The sequence below is a fragment of the Chlorocebus sabaeus genome, chromosome 10, assembly GCF_047675955.1.
Source record: "Chlorocebus sabaeus isolate Y175 chromosome 10, mChlSab1.0.hap1, whole genome shotgun sequence".
NCBI classification, from domain to species: domain Eukaryota; kingdom Metazoa; phylum Chordata; class Mammalia; order Primates; family Cercopithecidae; genus Chlorocebus; species Chlorocebus sabaeus.
Window position 1 is genome coordinate 88,607,858 of NC_132913.1, and position 16,572 is coordinate 88,624,429.

General features: G+C 42.4%; 1 protein-coding gene across 6 annotated transcripts in view; it reads left to right on the top strand.

The window, feature by feature from the left end:
• Positions 1–16,572, top strand: part of CASP8 (caspase 8) — a 58,005-nt gene that overhangs the window by 33,755 nt on the left and 7,678 nt on the right. For 5 of the 6 annotated variants that reach the window (XM_007965835.3, XM_007965836.3, XM_007965837.3 and 2 more), the window contains 6 exons: positions 5,375–5,705; positions 10,433–10,538; positions 11,644–11,782; positions 11,904–11,948; positions 13,899–13,963; positions 15,829–15,970. In XM_007965835.3, coding sequence (XP_007964026.1) covers positions 5,401–5,705; positions 10,433–10,538; positions 11,644–11,782; positions 11,904–11,948; positions 13,899–13,963; positions 15,829–15,970 — 802 coding nt within the window. In that variant the 5' untranslated portion in view covers positions 5,375–5,400. The remainder of the gene's footprint in view (positions 1–5,374; positions 5,706–10,432; positions 10,539–11,643; positions 11,783–11,903; positions 11,949–13,898; positions 13,964–15,828; positions 15,971–16,572) is intronic. The other variant, XM_007965833.3, reaches the window with a different exon arrangement.

Below are 16,572 nucleotides of genomic sequence, written 5' to 3' on the forward strand. Positions count from 1 at the left end.
CCTTTGATTCTGGAGTTTTCTAGGCTGCTGAGAGTGAGGTCGGGTGGCCCTGGGGCTATGGAGGTGATCCTCGTATGTGAGTGTGGATGGGAAACCATGAAGTTAGTGGAAGAGGTAGCAGGTCCCTCTGAGAGCCTTGCCGAGGGCCGTGCAGTTTCCAGATCTCGAGGCCAGTCTGGCTTAGACTGATTAAGTGCTAGGAGCTTCTGAAATGCTGCCAGTTTACCTACTTGTATAAAGGCTTCATCCTGATCCCAGCCAAATTTGTGAAACAAAGAGTAGAAGCCAAAATTTAAATCTCAACTAACTTTGCTGCTACAGCTATCCTCCCACCAACACACATACCCACCAACATACACATTTGCCAACATAAACACACACACACACATACACATACACACACCCATGTGGTCCTACTAATTCAATTATTTATGTTTTAAAGAAATTTAAAAAGGCTGGGCGCAGTGGCTCACACCTGTAATCCCAGCACTTTGGGAGGCCGAGGCGGGTGAATCACTCGAGGTCGGGAGTTTGAGACTAGCCTGACCAACATGGAGAAACCCTGTCTCTACTAAAAATACAAAATTAGCCGGATATGGTGGCGCATGCCTGTAATCCCAGCTACTCGGGAGGCTGAGGCAGGAGAATCGCTTGAACCTGGGAGACAGAAGTTGTGGTGAGCCGAGATTGTGCCATTGCACTCCAGCCTGGGCAACAAGAGCAAAACTCCGTCTCAAAAAAAAAAAGAAAGAAAAGAAAGAGAAATTAAAAAGATACAGAACAGTTCAAAAAACAATATAATGGGAAGACTAGATGGACAAAATCAGAGACCTGTACTTGTGGGGTTAAGCATTTACGGGTGAAGTTGCAAGTTTCATTCTGTTTGACAATGATGGGATTATATGTTTTGTTGAGGTTTGGACACCTTTGCTGGGTTGTTAGAACGCCGTGGCTGCAGCGCCCTGTTATGGACACCATGTGTGTGCAGAATGGATGTCTGTCAGGTTCGGGGGCAGCCCACAGTGTGAGGCAGGCAGCCTGGACCCGAAGGAGTGGCAATACTACCTCCTGGTTAGGGGTATGGGCCTGAGAGCGAGTGGCTTTCAGGTTCTCTCAAGCTTCGGATGAGATGCAGGTTTCTGTTTCCGACGGTGAATGCATGTTTTGCTTTTTCCCCACCTGTGGGGTAGTTATCACTGCAAGAGCTAGGACGCTGCTAGAATATTACTGGAGTGATTGTGATGAGATGGAATGTATTTGCAGTTTAATTGTGGCATGTAATACATGGTAGAATGGGACTCTGGAATGAGATGCTGGGGCCTAGATTCTAGCACTTCCTTTGTGAGGCTCTGACCCCCTCTCTCCTATAGTGGATTTGTTAAGAACTTCTGTTTTTGTGGTTTTGTTATTATATATATTTTTGAAATGTTATTCTCCAAAAATGTTATGATTTTATGTTTTTCTTCATGAGATTCTTTCACCACCTTCCAGCTGCAAGTAGAATGGCGTCTAAATCTTTGCAATCTGTCATTGAAGCCCTTGAGTGAGATACTTAAATCTGGCTGTGGCTCTCTCTCTTACTAGCTTATTTCCAAGCCGTGATTTTTCCCAACAGAAAAGTGGGGACAATAATGATAGTTTCTTCAGAGGCTTTTAGTGAAATGAGGTTAAAAAAATTTTTATGTTTATATGGATATATAGGTTATAAACATTTATATATCATTTATTTATATGATTATTATAAACACATATTTATATTTAAACATTTTAGGGCATAAATATATAAAATAATTATACTTATGTAATACAAATAGACTTATAATATACATTTACTATTTAGCAGAGCTTATATAAAATATATGTATTACATGGCAAAATATTCAAATTTACATATGTTATAAATACATGTGGAAAAAAATTGGTCACACAAAATGTGACCAAAGAATTACTTCCAAATGGCAAGTTTTAAAGTAATTTTTATTTTCTTTTTATACTTCTTTGTACTTTCTCTATGAAACAAGTGTTACTTTTACTATTTTTAGGAACCAAAAAGACAAGTACATTATTTTAAAAATACTAGCTTAACAAAGCTGCTAGCCCGTAAACTAGTGCAGAACATCTAGGTCCCATAAAACAAGAACCGCCATGTGATATCTCTCCCCGTGCGGTGCTGGATGGCCCGTTGTTAATGGTGTCGTAAATCCTTTGCCAGTGACTGTTTTCTAGGTACCGTGACTAGAGGGATGTGTAACTTAAGCAAAAAGCAAAAAACAGAAAAGGCTGACTATCATCCGACAGTGTATCCTGGAATACCTGGGCCAGAGAAGAAGCCATGTTAGCACTTTCCCTTCTAAATGTCAGTTATGATTGGATGGGGAAACCACTTAAAAAGCTTTGCCATGTTGTTGGAGAGGTAATGAAATGAGTGAGATGAGGTGGCTATGGAGGACGGAGCTATGCGCCAATCTTCTTATATCCAAATTCATGTCATCTCAGCCTTGGATTGTATTGATTTTTATTATATACTGTCAGAAAATGCTATTGAATATGTAAGAAGAGACTCAAAAAGGTTTATTCCTTTTGACCCAATAATACTACTTTTAGGAAATTATTCTAAGAAAATAATTAAAGGTATACTTAAAGATTTGCATTTCAAGGTCATCCTAAATGTAATCAGAAACTGGCTATGTAAATTATAACCCATCTTGAAGATTAAATGCTTTACAGATATTAAAACCCATGATGTAGAAGAAAAACTAAAGACATCGAGAAAGTACTTACAATACGAGATGTACCTATTAGTGGAAAAATCCACTTATACTACAGAAATATGATGTGTTCAAATATAAGGAAAAATGTGTATGCATAAAATATTTGGTAGGAAAGAGTAAAATATTATTGGGCATTTATCTTTGGATGGTGGAATTATACGTAATTTTAATTTTCCTTTTTATCTTTTCTGTATTTTCTAAAATGACTACACTAAGTGTTTTTATCCTCAGAAAAAAATAATTGAGGGACGGGGGAAAGGAAGTCCTGCTTTCATTTGATTCTTTGACTGGTTTTATTCTGTAAGATGAGATTTCAATAGAGGTTAGAATACATTAAAAATTTTAAAGACAGTTGAACTAAGGGCACTAAACAGGGTTAGATCTAGTTTAGATCTTTTCCAGCATATGAATAAGAATGGATCTTTAAAGATTTTAACTAGGTATATTTTTAGAATAAGTAATACATGTACATGGTAAAAATTCAAACAGTACAAACTGTGCAGCAAGGTATGGGAAGTAAAGCAACTCTCACTGTCACCTCCACCCATCGGCCTTCCCACACCGCACGGCCACATCTGTGTGTAATTCTGCTTTTCTTTAACATTACTGAAGGAACTTCCTGTGTGTTTTTTGTTAGAGCTCTCCTGTGAATACACAAAATATATACTGATCAATACATTATGTAGATCACACATGCTTAACCACGTTGATCTTCCTATTCTCTCTAGTAGCCAAATAGAGTTCCCTGGAATATGATTAATAGCTTACCTAAATCTTCTAATACTGATAAACAGTTGTTTCTGCTCTTTTGTTGTTCAAGGAATGCCACCATGAATCGCCTTGTATATGGTTTTGAGTATACTTATGTTTAAATGAATGTAGGAAAAACTCTTGGAAGTTAAATTGTGGGCCAAAGTTGATGTGAATTTTATATTTTGACGGAGATAGCTAAATTACCCACCTGTTTTTTTGGTTTGTTTTGGTTTTGGTTTTGCTTTTTTTTTTTAAGAGTTGGGGTCTTGCTACCTGGGGTCTTGCCCAGGGTAGACCTGAACTCCTGGGCCACGTTGGTTTGTTTTACTGCATTCCCAGAGCCTAGAGCAACAATTGACATGTACCAGCAGTATCTATTGGAAATTCTGACACCTTGAGGAAGTGCCAGCGTCACAGCCGGGCTTGATCTAAGCTCTTAACCACGGCACTGCTGCCCTCCCCCACAGTGACTGTCGCCCTTGTTAGGGGAGCCATGCCTCAGTCTTGTTCCTATGAAGAATGGAGCACAAACACCACTCCGAGGGTGTTTTTTTTTTTTGTTTTTTGTTTTTAACTATGGACAGGGGCCATCAGAGCAGGGAAGGTGGTGGAGCCTGGGGCTCAAGGGAAAACCCCTGATGTCAGGTCGCTGGCATGATAATTATCTGGCTGAAACACGGCCCTCTCCTTTAGAAACATTGTGTGAAAATACCACATAACCTGACTTAGAGACTGTGTAGGTTGAAAGGGCTGTCAGGGATGACTGGTTCAGTTTCCAGTCTTGAGTTCCTGACCAGCTGTAGGCACTGGTCCTTGGGCCCTTCGGGGACCTCGCTTCCCCATGTCCTCCTTCCACTGTTGTTTCAATCAGACCCCATCACTCCCGCCCTCCAGCACTGAAATGCCTCCTCCTAATAAGTCCCAGTAGGTCCCCTCCCCTGCCTCCAAGTCTTCCAGTCTATCCTTTGCACTTTAAGTGTTAATCCCAACTGGGTGACATCATTCCCATTTTCACAGTCCTTTCTTAGTTCCTCATCACCTCCAGGACAAAGCCTAAACCCCTTGCCCCATGGTAATGAGGCCCCTTTGTGACATGGTACCTGGTGAGAGCTTCATCCCTTTGTCCCATCACTCTCCATCCCAGACCCTTTGTAGTTACTTTATTGAGCTCCTAGTGCCTGCCTGAATGGACTTGAAAGTTCTTACCTCCATCTTTTACATTAATTGTTTCCTGTAAGAATTGTGCTTTCTCACATTCTCCCCAGAATCCCTTCCCCACAGGAAGCCCTTCTCCCAGGCTGAGTTAAGGCTTCTTCCTCTACATTCCTGCCACACTCTGGTCACAACCCTCTAACCATTGGCTTGTTTTTTTTTTTTTTTTTTTTTTTGTGAGACGGAGTCTTGCTCTGTCACCCAGGCTGGAGTGCAGTGGTGCGATCTCAGCTCACTGCAATCTCCACCTCCCGGGTTCAAGTGATTCTCCTAATCCCGAGTAGCTGGGATTATAGGCATGCGCCACCATGCCTAGCTAATTTTGTATTTTTTTAGTAGAGATAAGTTTTCTCCATGTTGGTCAGGCTGGTCTCTAACTCCCAATCTCAGATGATCCGCACACCTTGGCCTCCCAAAGTGTTGGGATTACAGGCATGAGCCACCGCGCCCAGCCCATTGGCTTGTTTGTATATCTACCTTCCTAAACAGTAAGAGGGAACTTGTCTGCTGTTCTTTTTCTCTCTCCTGTGCTCACAGCACAATGACCAGTATCTCGTAGAGGCAGTAGCCTTTGATGAACAAGCCAGCAAATGGTACTTTTCTTCCTTATCTGAACATACCATTATATTTTGACTTAGATTATATTCTGCTGCCTTTTGAAGAGATGGACTTCAACAGAAATCTTTTTGATATTGGGGAACAACTGGACAGTGAAGAGCTGGCCTCCCTCAAGTTCCTGAGCCTGGACTGCATCCCACAAAGGAAGCAAGAACCCATCAAGGATGCCTTGATGTTATTCCAGAGACTCCAGGAAAAGAGAATGTTGGAGGAAAACAATCTGTCCTTCCTGAAGGAGCTGCTCTTCCGAATTAATAGACTGGATTTGCTCACTACTTACCTAAACACTAGAAAGGAGGAGATGGAAAGGGAACTTCAGGCACCAGGCAGGGCTCAGATTTCTGCCTACAGGTGGGTAGAAACTCCCAGCGTGGGGACTGGGAGGTGTGGGTTGAATGGACAACTTTTGTGGGCAGGGCTGATTGGGGCTTGTCTTTGTGGTACCCTGCCTATGGAGCCTGGGAGCCCAGCTATGCTACAATTCTAAGCTTCTACAGACAGACAGTGGTGCCTTGGGTGGTCCTGCTAAAGGCTGTAAAACTTAGCTTCTCCCCACCCTAGAGAGAGTGGGTAAACAAAGGCGTGAGAGAGAAACCACATTCAGTATCACTTGGGAGGCTTTGGGAAGATGTCCCACTGGAGCTAGATTAAGAAATTTAGGGGCCTTATGTATAATTCTGTAAAAATGCTAAGACCATAAAATACAAATTTATTTTTCAAAGTGAAACATTACTTAGAGGTATGCTGAAGTTTTAATAGAGTTTTTCTAAATGTTCTCATTTTCTTCCTCTCTTATCTTGGTGCCTCTTGATATCCAGATTGTGTGCTTACTTTGTCCATACATTGAGTAAAGCATCAGGCTTCCCACCTTGAAATCCCCCTCCCATCTGCTTGCGGATGGCTATGGAAATTTTCAGTGAGATTTAAGGGTTTTTTGCCACACTTAAAGACTCGAATGACAAAGTTCATTACAGAACTGTAAGCCGCTGGCCTGGCACATACAGCTAGGCAGTCCCCACCGAGGCTGTCCAGCTCCTGTGAGCCTGGCTGTATGACAATTCTAAGCTTTATAGGATGACAGTGGCACCTTGGGTCATCTTGCCAAAGGCTGTACAACTCAGCTTCTCCCCACCCTGGGGAGAGTGGGTAACCAAAGGTGTGAGAGAGAAACCCCATTCAGTTACAACTTCATGATGCTGTGACAAGACTTTAAAAACAGAAACACATTGTCACCTACTCTCTTTCAACATCTCCTATTATTGGACACTACTTAAAGCAATTTTAGCTTTGCTTTCAGGAAGCTTCTACTGAAGCCTTCGCTCTGGGCCCATTTCATTGTCTCTGTTTGCTTGTCGATAACTATGGCATGTGAGATGGAAAGGGTTCACAGCCAGGGCTGACAGCTGCTGCCCTCTGATGGCCCAGCCCATGAACGCCCTGGTCTTTCTATTCTCAGAGACTGTTTTTTGTTTTGAGGCTTGACTACTTTTTGTTTTGTTTTGTTTTTGAGATGGAGTCTCGCTCCGTCACCCAGGCTAGAGTGCAGTGGCATGATCTCGGCTCACTGCAACCTCTACCTCCAGGGTTCAAGTGATTCTCCTGCCTCAGCCTCCTGAGTAGCTGGGATTACAAGTGCGTGCCACCATGCCCAGCTAATTTTTGTATTTTTAGTAGAGACGGAGTTTCACCATGTTGGCCAGGCTGGTCTCAAACTCCTGACTTTAAGTCATCCACCCGTCTTGACCTCTCAAAGTGCTGGAATTATAGGCGTGAGCCACCGCGCCCAGCCAAGGCTTGACTATTTTGATTTTAAATGACAAAAGAGATATTCTGGGCCAGGCAAGGTGGCTCATGCCTGTAATCCCAGCACTTTGGGAGGCCGAGGCGGGCAGATCACCTGAGGTCAGGAGTTCAAGACTAGCCTGGCCAACATAGTGAAACCCTATTTCTACTAAAAATACAAAAATTAGTTGGGTATGGTGGCTCACGCCTGTAATCCCAGCTACTTGGGGGGCTGAGGCAGGAGAATCACTTGAATCCACGAGGCAGAGGTTGCAGTGAGCTGAGATCGTGCCATTGCACTCCAGCCTGGGCAACAAGAGTGAAACTCTGTCTCAAAAAAAACAAAACGAAGCAAAAAAACAAAAAAAAGAGATATTCTGGGTGTGTAAGTTTCCTAGGGCTGCGGTAGCAAAGTAACACAAACTAGCAGGTTTAAAACAGTTTTTAAAATTTATTCTCATAGTTCTGGAGGCCTAAGTCAGAAATCAAGATGTCAACAGGGTTGGTTCCTTTTAAGAGGCTCCGAGGAAGAATCTGTTTCATGCCTTTCCCTGCTTCTGGTGGGTGCAGGAATCCTCGGTGCTCCCTGTTTGTACATGTAGCACAGCAGTCTCTGCCTATGTTCCCTTCTCTGTGTCTAAATCTCCTTCTTATAAGGAGACAGTCACTGGATTAGGAATTAGGGCCCACGCTAATCCAATGTGGCCTTATCTTTTTGTACGTGTGTGTGAGACAGTGTCTCACTACATCACCCAAGCTGGAGTGCAGTGGCACGATCTTGGCTCACTGCAACCTCTGTCTCCTGGGTTCAAGCAATCTTCCCACCTCAGCCTCCCAAGTAGCTGAGACTACAGGCACCCGCCACCATGTCTGGCTGATTTTTGTATTTTTTGTAGAGATGGGGTTTCGAAATGATGCCCAGGCTGGTCTTGAACTCCTGGGCTTATGCGATCTGCCCACCACGGCCTCCCAAGTTCTGGGATTACAGGCGTGAGCAACTGTGCCTGGCCAGCGTGACCTCATCTTAATGAAATTTTATCTGCAAATGTCCTGTGTCCAAATAAGGTCACATTCTCATATTCCAGTTATACATGAATTTTGGGGAAGAAGGGAGAACACTATTCAACCAGTACACTAGATAGCTCTGGTTTACTAGAATTGTGAAGTCTTTATAAGGAACTTATTCATTAAGGCACCAGTTAGTCCTAAAAACCCACAGCCCCAGAACTAGGAAAGCCAAGGGGGTCTCATCTTGTGCCCAACATCTTGGTCCTTTGAAGGTTCCACTTCTGCCGCATGAGCTGGGCTGAAGCAAACACCCAGTGTCAGACACAGTCCGTACCTTTCTGGTGGAGGATTGATCATCTACTAATAAGGCAGGATCTGTCTGTTAAAATCTTTCATGTATTGGCTTAGAGGTAAAAGGGTCAGTGCAATCCTGACTTACTGCTTGTTCATTATCATTGAATACTAGCCAGGAGCTAATAAATATGCTAGGGTGGCCACTTACCATTATAAGAAAACACTAGACATTTTATTTTCCAGTTATAATTGCTACCTATAAAATAAGTATCTTATAAACTATTCAGGTTCATTACTAAACAATGATGGTACAAGAAAGCCTGTAGGCTTCAATAATGAGGAAAGCAAAAGGGTAAATACCTTGTAATAAAGGCGAAAGAGTCAGAATAGCTTTTTGGATTAGATCCAATTTTGGCCAAAACAAAAGCTTTAGATAAACCCTTTTAGGGTAGAGAGTCCACGAGAAGGAGGATAAGGCAGATGGTAATACTGAGTAATTTCTGTTTCTATGCCATTTTTATCTTCAGAATTTTAATTTTCTAATTAAATTTTCAAGTCAACATGTTTTGTATTAAAATTATTTTCCTTTACACCATAGTGTTGAAAGGTTTGCTGACTTCTAAAACATTCCTGTGTTCACCTATTTGGCAAGCATATTCCAAGAGCCTAAATGGGCCAGCCTAAATGTGCCTATCACATAAATGTGATAGAAATAGATTAGGAAATAGTAACACCTATCACTCATTGAACACTTAGTGTGTTGCCAAAGATTGGTTTAAGTGCTTCACATAAACTTATTTGTGTAACCCTCGACACCTTCCTATGATGTGGTTACGGATAATTATCTTCAGTCTGTGGGCGAGGAAAAAATGTGTAACATGTCTGAAGTTAATGCTGCTCAAAGATGGTGGAATCAAGGCTCCAACACCAATAGCCGGGGTCCTCTGCATGCAAATGTTGCACCTCATAACCCTCTGGGTTTATGAAAATAAAAAGGGTACAGACCTGGCCATTAGGGGACTTGAACAGTTTCTAAACAGACAATTATTTTTTGTTTTTATTTTTAGTGTGATGGCATGATCACAGCTCACTGCAGCCTCAACCTCCTGGGCTCAAATGATCCTCTCACCTCAGCCTCTGGAGTAGCTGGGACCACAGGTGCATGCCACCACACCCGGCTAATTTTTAAATATTTTTGGTAGAGAGGGGGTCTTGCTATGTTGCCCAGGCTGGTCTCAAACCCCTGGGCTCAAGTGATCCTCCTCCTGCCTTGGCCTCCTAATGCGCTGGAATTAGAGGCGTGAACCACTGCACCAGGCCAACAGACAATTATGTGTGTTATCCTTTTGGGGTTCCTAAGTCGTAGTGGAGTGAATGCAGCTTTTGCGGATGCCCAGGCAATGCTTGAGCTGATTGTTCGTGGATGGGCGTCTGCAGATAGACAAGGGATGGGGTGTAGGCGCACGGCGGAAAGGGGTGAGGGCAGGGCAGCTGGCTGTGTTTGGGGCTTCAGGTCCTTTAGTGTTTGCAGTCTGGTCTGCGATGGCGATGTATTCAGAGACTTTGTATTCCAGAACGAAATGCTTGGCCTTCTTACTGAAGGTAATGACTGGGAGAATACTGACCGGTTTTGATTAGGGAAATCATGAGCCACTGTGCATTTTGAAAAGCATAATTTCCAAAAGGCAAAGCTTTTTGCTATTGCAACAAAATCTTGATTTTGTAGGAAAAAAAAAAAAGCAAGATTTACTTAACTGAAATAAACTGAAAGAAAAGTTGATAGAACTTTAAATTGTTAAGGGTGGGAAAGTCGGGGAAGAGCCAGCAGACTGCTGTGTCACAACCTCTTTCCGAGTACTCAACTCATAAACCGCGCCATTAACTGACTTCACGTTGAAGGGAGGCCTTTGGAATCAAGCCCACTGTGACTCCATATATCAAATGGGAAATTATTTGGGAAAAGGTTTCTAAAGTGTCTCCATTTCCCACCACAGGGTCATGCTCTATCAGATTTCAGAAGAGGTGGGCAGATCAGAATTGAGGTCTTTTAAGTTTCTTCTGCAAGAGGAGATCTCCAAATGCAAACTGGATGATGACATGGTAAGACCTGGTATCTTACTGAGATTTAGTCCTGAGACTTGGTTAGCCAGGGGGCATTTCTGAGACCAAAGAGAGGGGGTATTTTGGTAAAAGCAACCTGGATTCTCACTTTTTGACTAGAAGAAGAAAGTTGTCAGCACGAGTGTTACAGACGTGATTCCTCTATACTGAAGGGCTGCTCATGTTAATTACCGGGAGCAAGGCGGAGTCAGGGGCCGGGAGAAGGAGGCTGGTTGTGCTGATGCAGCCCAGCCTGAGACCCAGCAGAGCTGGGAAAGACAGCGGTGAGTCTGAGGCATTTCCTCCACTTCCGCAGTCCCCGAAACGACCTGGGACCTGGAACTCTGTGTGTATATTGTGTTTGTGTGTGGTGTGTCTGTGTTGTGTGTCTCTGTGTGTTGTGTGTCTCTGTGTGTGTTTTGCGTGTCTGTGTTGTATGTGCATCTCTGTGTCTGTGTGTGCCTTTCTCTGTGTATAGTGTGTATCTGTATTTGTGTGTGATATGTGTATCTCTGTGTGTCTCTGTATAAGGGGTATGTGTGTCTGTGTATCTCTGTGTCTGTGTGTGTGTTCTCTGTGTGGTATGTGTCTGTGTGTGTGTTGTGTAGTGTATATTGTATTTATGCCCCTATGTGTGTATCACTGAGTATAGTCTGTGTGTGTTGTGTGTATCTGTGTATGTGTGTATGTGCATGTGGTGTCTGTGTGTATGTATGTGTCTGTGTGTCTGTATGTACTCAGGTCTGGAGAGGCAATGCTGGGGGTGATGCCATCCCCAGGGCATCACCATGGTGACCGGGCTGCTCAGGCTGTTTTACAGTCCTCAAGTAATGCATTTGCAGGAGCTTTGAGCACAGGGCCTGGGGACTGGGTGACATCTGACATGGCTTCTCCTTTATCCTCTCATTTCTGTCTTTTTGAGCCAGAAAACATGGAATTGCTTCCCTAGTAGCCTGCTGGCTGTGAGAGACCAGCAGAAGCTGTCAGAAACTTGGGAAGCAAGGGCAGGTCCTTGGTTGGAGAAAGTGGAAGTAAAAAAAAAAATCTAATCTAAAAACCGGTAGGGCTCAATCCAGATTCCCAACTTTATTTCTCCTCCTCTTAGAACCTGCTGGATATTTTCATAGAGATGGAGAAGAGGGTCATCCTGGGAGAAGGCAAGTTGGACATCCTGAAAAGAGTCTGTGCCCAAGTCAACAAGAGCCTGCTGAAGATAATCAATGACTACGAAGAATTCAGCAGAGGTAGAAACAACCTGACAGCTGGGAATTGGCAAAACCTACTCTAAAATTGAAACTGACAAATCTCTCCATGTCACAGTTGTTTCTAATCAAATATTGTTGGGGGTTTCCTCTTTTAATTCAGAGAGAACAAGGAGTCTTGAAGGAAGACCTGATGAAGGTTCAAATGGTAATGCTTGGAGATACATTTTCAAGATTTAGTTAATTTACTCTCTGGTACCTGCGTGTGTCCTCCCCACAGCCTTCTACCACATGCACGTCTTAATGTGCCTGCTCTACTTTTTTTTTTTTTTTTTTTTGAGACAGTGTCTTACTTTGTTTCCCAGGCTGGAGAGCAGTGGCACCATCTCAGCTCACTGCAACCTCCATCTCCTGGGTTCAAGCAATTCTCCTGCCTCAGCCTCCCGAGAAGCTGGAATTACAGGCGCCCACCACCACGCCCAGCTAATTTTGTGTTTTTATTAGAGATGGGGTTTCATCATGTTGGCCTGGCTGGTCTCAAACTCCTGACCTCAGGTGATCCGCCCGCCTTGGCCTCCCAAAGTGCTGGGATTATAGGCGTGAGCTACCGCGCTCGGCCGTACCTGCTCTCCTAAGACCTGCAGCCCAGGCTGGCAAGTTTGAAACAGGTGCAGAGTGAGTCAGTCATAAGTAATTTAACATCATTTTTTCTATGTGACTTTTTTTTTCTCCTTGACGTGCTGCTCATGTTATGCACTGAGTAGCTGGATTTAAATTATGTTTCATAATTTTCTTGGTTAAGTCACTTCCTCTGTCAACACCTTCTACACTAAACAACTCCTTTCAACTTCCTTTCACTTTTTCTACTTGGGTAAGCGAGGCTGAACCAAGAGAGAGAACTCTCAATGATCTCATCCGAAATTTTGATTAATCAAATATTCTTTTATTGTTGTTGTTTTTTTGAGACAGTGTCTCACTTTGTCCCCCAGGCTGGAATGCAGTGGTGCAATCTTGGCTCACCACAGCCTCTACCTCCTGGACTCAAACGATCCTCTTGCCTCAACCCCCTGAGTAGCTGGGACCACAGCACAAGCCACCATGCCTGGCTAATTTTTGTATTCTTGTAGAGATGGGGTTTCGCTATGTTGCCCAGGCTGATCTTAAACTCCTGAGCTCAAGCCATCCGCCTACCTGGGCCTCCCAAAGTGCTGGGACTATAGGCAATTAATAAAGTATTCTTTCTGATTAGAAAAATTATATATACTCATCGAAGATGATTTTAAATTCAGAGAAATTTTTATAAGTCCAAGAACACCATCACTCCATTAATATTGATTATATTTTTATTGTATTTTTACCTTGGCTCTTTGTGGTGTGTGTGTATAAAATACATTTTGGATCATTCAAATGTATTTTAAAGATTAATGTCCACGCAGGCTGTCCTTCCCTTTCCTCCCTGCCTGCTGAGCCCCAGGCCTTAAGAATACTTTGAGGAGTAAAGTACTAAATCATTAATTCATCCTGAGCTAGTGGCTTTATTAATGAGTATCTCACAAATACCACAAAAATCCAACATGGCCATGTGGAGCAATATAATTTATGGCATTTCTTGGTATGCTTTTCTCTTTGGCGAGGAGACAGTTTGATCTTGTGTTTCCAGAAGCATGTTAATTGCCCTGCTTGCAGAATCTCTCTGGGTTGAAAAGAGATTATATTTATGGCCGTCTGTGAATTTTCATTTCTTTTCATTTATTCATTTGAGACAGAGTCTCACTCTGTCGCCCAGGCTGGAGTGCAGTGGTGATGTGATCTCAGCTCACTGCAACCTCCACCTCCCGAGTTCAAGTGATTCTCCTGCCTCAGCCTCCTGAGCAGCTGGGACTACAGGTGCCTACCACCATGCCCGGCTAATTTTTTTGTATTTTTAGTAGAGACAGGGTTTCACCATTTTGGCCAGGCTGGTCTCAAACTCCTGATCTCAAGTTATCTTCCCATCTTGGCCTCCCAAAGTGCTGGGATTACAGGCGTGAGCCACTGTGCCCAGCTTGAATTTTCATCTTAAAAAAGACCTTATGTTGTCCTATGTGCTACATATTTCATTACCAGTGTACCTTTCCTGCCATGTCTCATTCTGTATTTGTCTCTTTGTTATTTGCAGGGGAGGAGTTGTGTGGGCTAATGACAATCTCGGACTCTCCAAGAGAACAGGATAGTGAATCACAGGTAGATGGAAACCTCCAAATCCTTTTTCTTTTTACATTACAGATTCTAGTTACTTAATTTGTTAGCTTTTTTTTTTTTTTTAGCTGCCAGATAAACCGATAAGAGGCAGAAACTTACTGAAAATTTTGAGAACTGTAGAAAAAATTCACAAAAAAATAAGTTAAAAATATGACTTAATTTTTAAAACGTGACTCCTTCAGTTTTCTATGCATTCAAATTTTATTTTAAGACCCAAGATGAAGATACTGGAATAGTTGGAGGGTGGAGGGGGTAAGAAGCCTCCTACCAAATCTTCTAGCAGCCGTGCCAGCCTGGATGGGGGAGTGGTTTGGAGAGTCTAGCAGGAATGGAAAAAGCAAAGCCTTTTCGTTTGACTTAACATTTCAAAAATGCTTCTCCTTTGTGATTAGGTGTAAGCAGCAAACTCTCATAACCTAGCCATCTTTGTGTTTTCATCTCAGTGAACCAGCAGAAACATGTACTTTTTAGGCATCATAACTTCTCTTTATGTAACCAACCATCCACCAAATACATCCCGACTTATTAGCCCATTTGCTCGTCCTCATGGTAAGAAGAAGAGGAAATCCTGAATATCTGAAGTAGGCTTGGGAGAGCCTGGTGTGGGCTTCTGAGAAAATTACCAGACCTCTTTCATCTGAAAGTCAAGGATTAACCCAAGTAATGTGGTACTTTCTAAGCAATATAGCATGCTGCAAGCATTGTCCCCACTGAACAGCTAAAAACACTGTCTTAGTATCTTAGTAAATTTTAGTATCTTTTTTCTTTTTTAATGTTTTATTGAGACAGAGGTCTTGCTACGTTGCCAAGCCAGGTCTCGAACTCCTGGCCTCAAGCAGTTCTCCTGCCTTGGCCTCCCAAAGTCTGGGATTATAGGTGCTAGGCACCATGCCTGGTCAAATCTTAGTGTCTTAATATCTCAGTAAATACACTTAATATGCTTAATAAATACTTAGCACACTTAATAGTAAATAATACAAACAACACATTTGGTACAAACTTAATCAAATATTTAATATCTTAGAGTTAATATATTAAGATAACAGGTTACTTGCCCAAAGTCATAAGGTGAAGTAGAGGCAGGAACTGGGCTTCCTAGCCTGGAGCCCTTTTCTCTACCTCAAGGGGCTACGTGAACCTCCAACTAAATGCTGAGTATCTCAGCACTGAAACAGCCCTAGGAGAATGAATAGGACACAGGGCCATCCCTGGCAGGTACTGTCAGATACTACAGTTTGGATACCATAACCTACAGTGTAGCCAGGACCTGCCTGACCAGCCTGTCTCTTCCCAGCAGCCACCGTGGTCCTGAGAGCTGGGTTAAGCCATCACCTTTAAAATCCTGGGGCCATACTGTGCAATGCATGAATGGGAGACCCTCAGCTGTTAGCCACGAAGCACAGATGAGTTCAGTAGACAGCCAAGAGAATCACAAAGTTATGGCGTGGGGGCAACCAAAGACATTCATTCAGTAACTCTTGATTGAGCTCTCGTAAGTTAATACACCGTAGTCCCTGGCACAGATGTTATCGACCTCAAGGAGTTTTCTGTATAGTATGGGAAGCAGAAATGAGAACAAACAATAATACAATATGATGACAACAATATTAGCATATGTGCAAAGTGCTCAGGAGGCCCAGGTATTGGGAAACTGACTTTACAATGATGGGGCAGAAGTCTGAGGGGTCCTGTGTGAAGGAAATAGGTAGAAACTAGTTTTTCAAGGAAACGACCCCAAGTTGGGGTGGTGCAATGGAAAGCAAGTCCTCTTACTAGGGAGTTGTTTGTTTACATCTCTAGTGTTTGACCCACAGAGTCAGCTCCTGGGTTGGGTTTTTGTTTTCCAGACTTTGGACAAAGTTTACCAAATGAAAAGCAAACCTCGGGGATACTGTCTGATCATCAACAATTACGATTTTACGAAAGCACGGGAGAAAGTGCCCAAACTTCACAGCATTAGGGACAGGAATGGAACACACTTGGATGCAGGTACAGTAGAACCCAAAAGAGAAAAGTGAAATATTTCTTATGCCTATTTTTTTTTTTAAATCAAAAGGGAGACAACAAAAGCTATACCAAAAGGGTCATGTTTCAAGAAAATGGATTTAAACATATTTCCCTGTGGAGGTAAAGAACATTCTTATACATTTGTCAGTTTCCTGCTTTTTAAAAAATTAATCTTTTAAATAGAAGCAATGTATGTATAAATATGAAATATCAAATCTTACTAAAAGACACAATGAAAAGCAGTAATAAGCTTTGTTTTTAATTCTGCTAACTGCATAGTGCTTCTGTGGAATGCATTAAGCGATGAAATTGCCGTGGTATCAAAGTTCTTATAGAGGCTGCATTTTTACAGGTTGGGCTGTTAAGTGCAGCAGAAATTGTAAGTTCTTAACAGAAACATCATTTTCAAGTATTAAATATTAAACTGGTTAGCAGTTCTTTTACTCAGCCTATTTAAGCTAAGATCAAGAACCTACAAGTTAAATGAAAAAACAATTTGTAGTATGTGAATATAAAAAGTGACTACAACAAAAAATAAAAATCATCCATCACCATTGAGATATTAATAATTTTGATTTGATCAA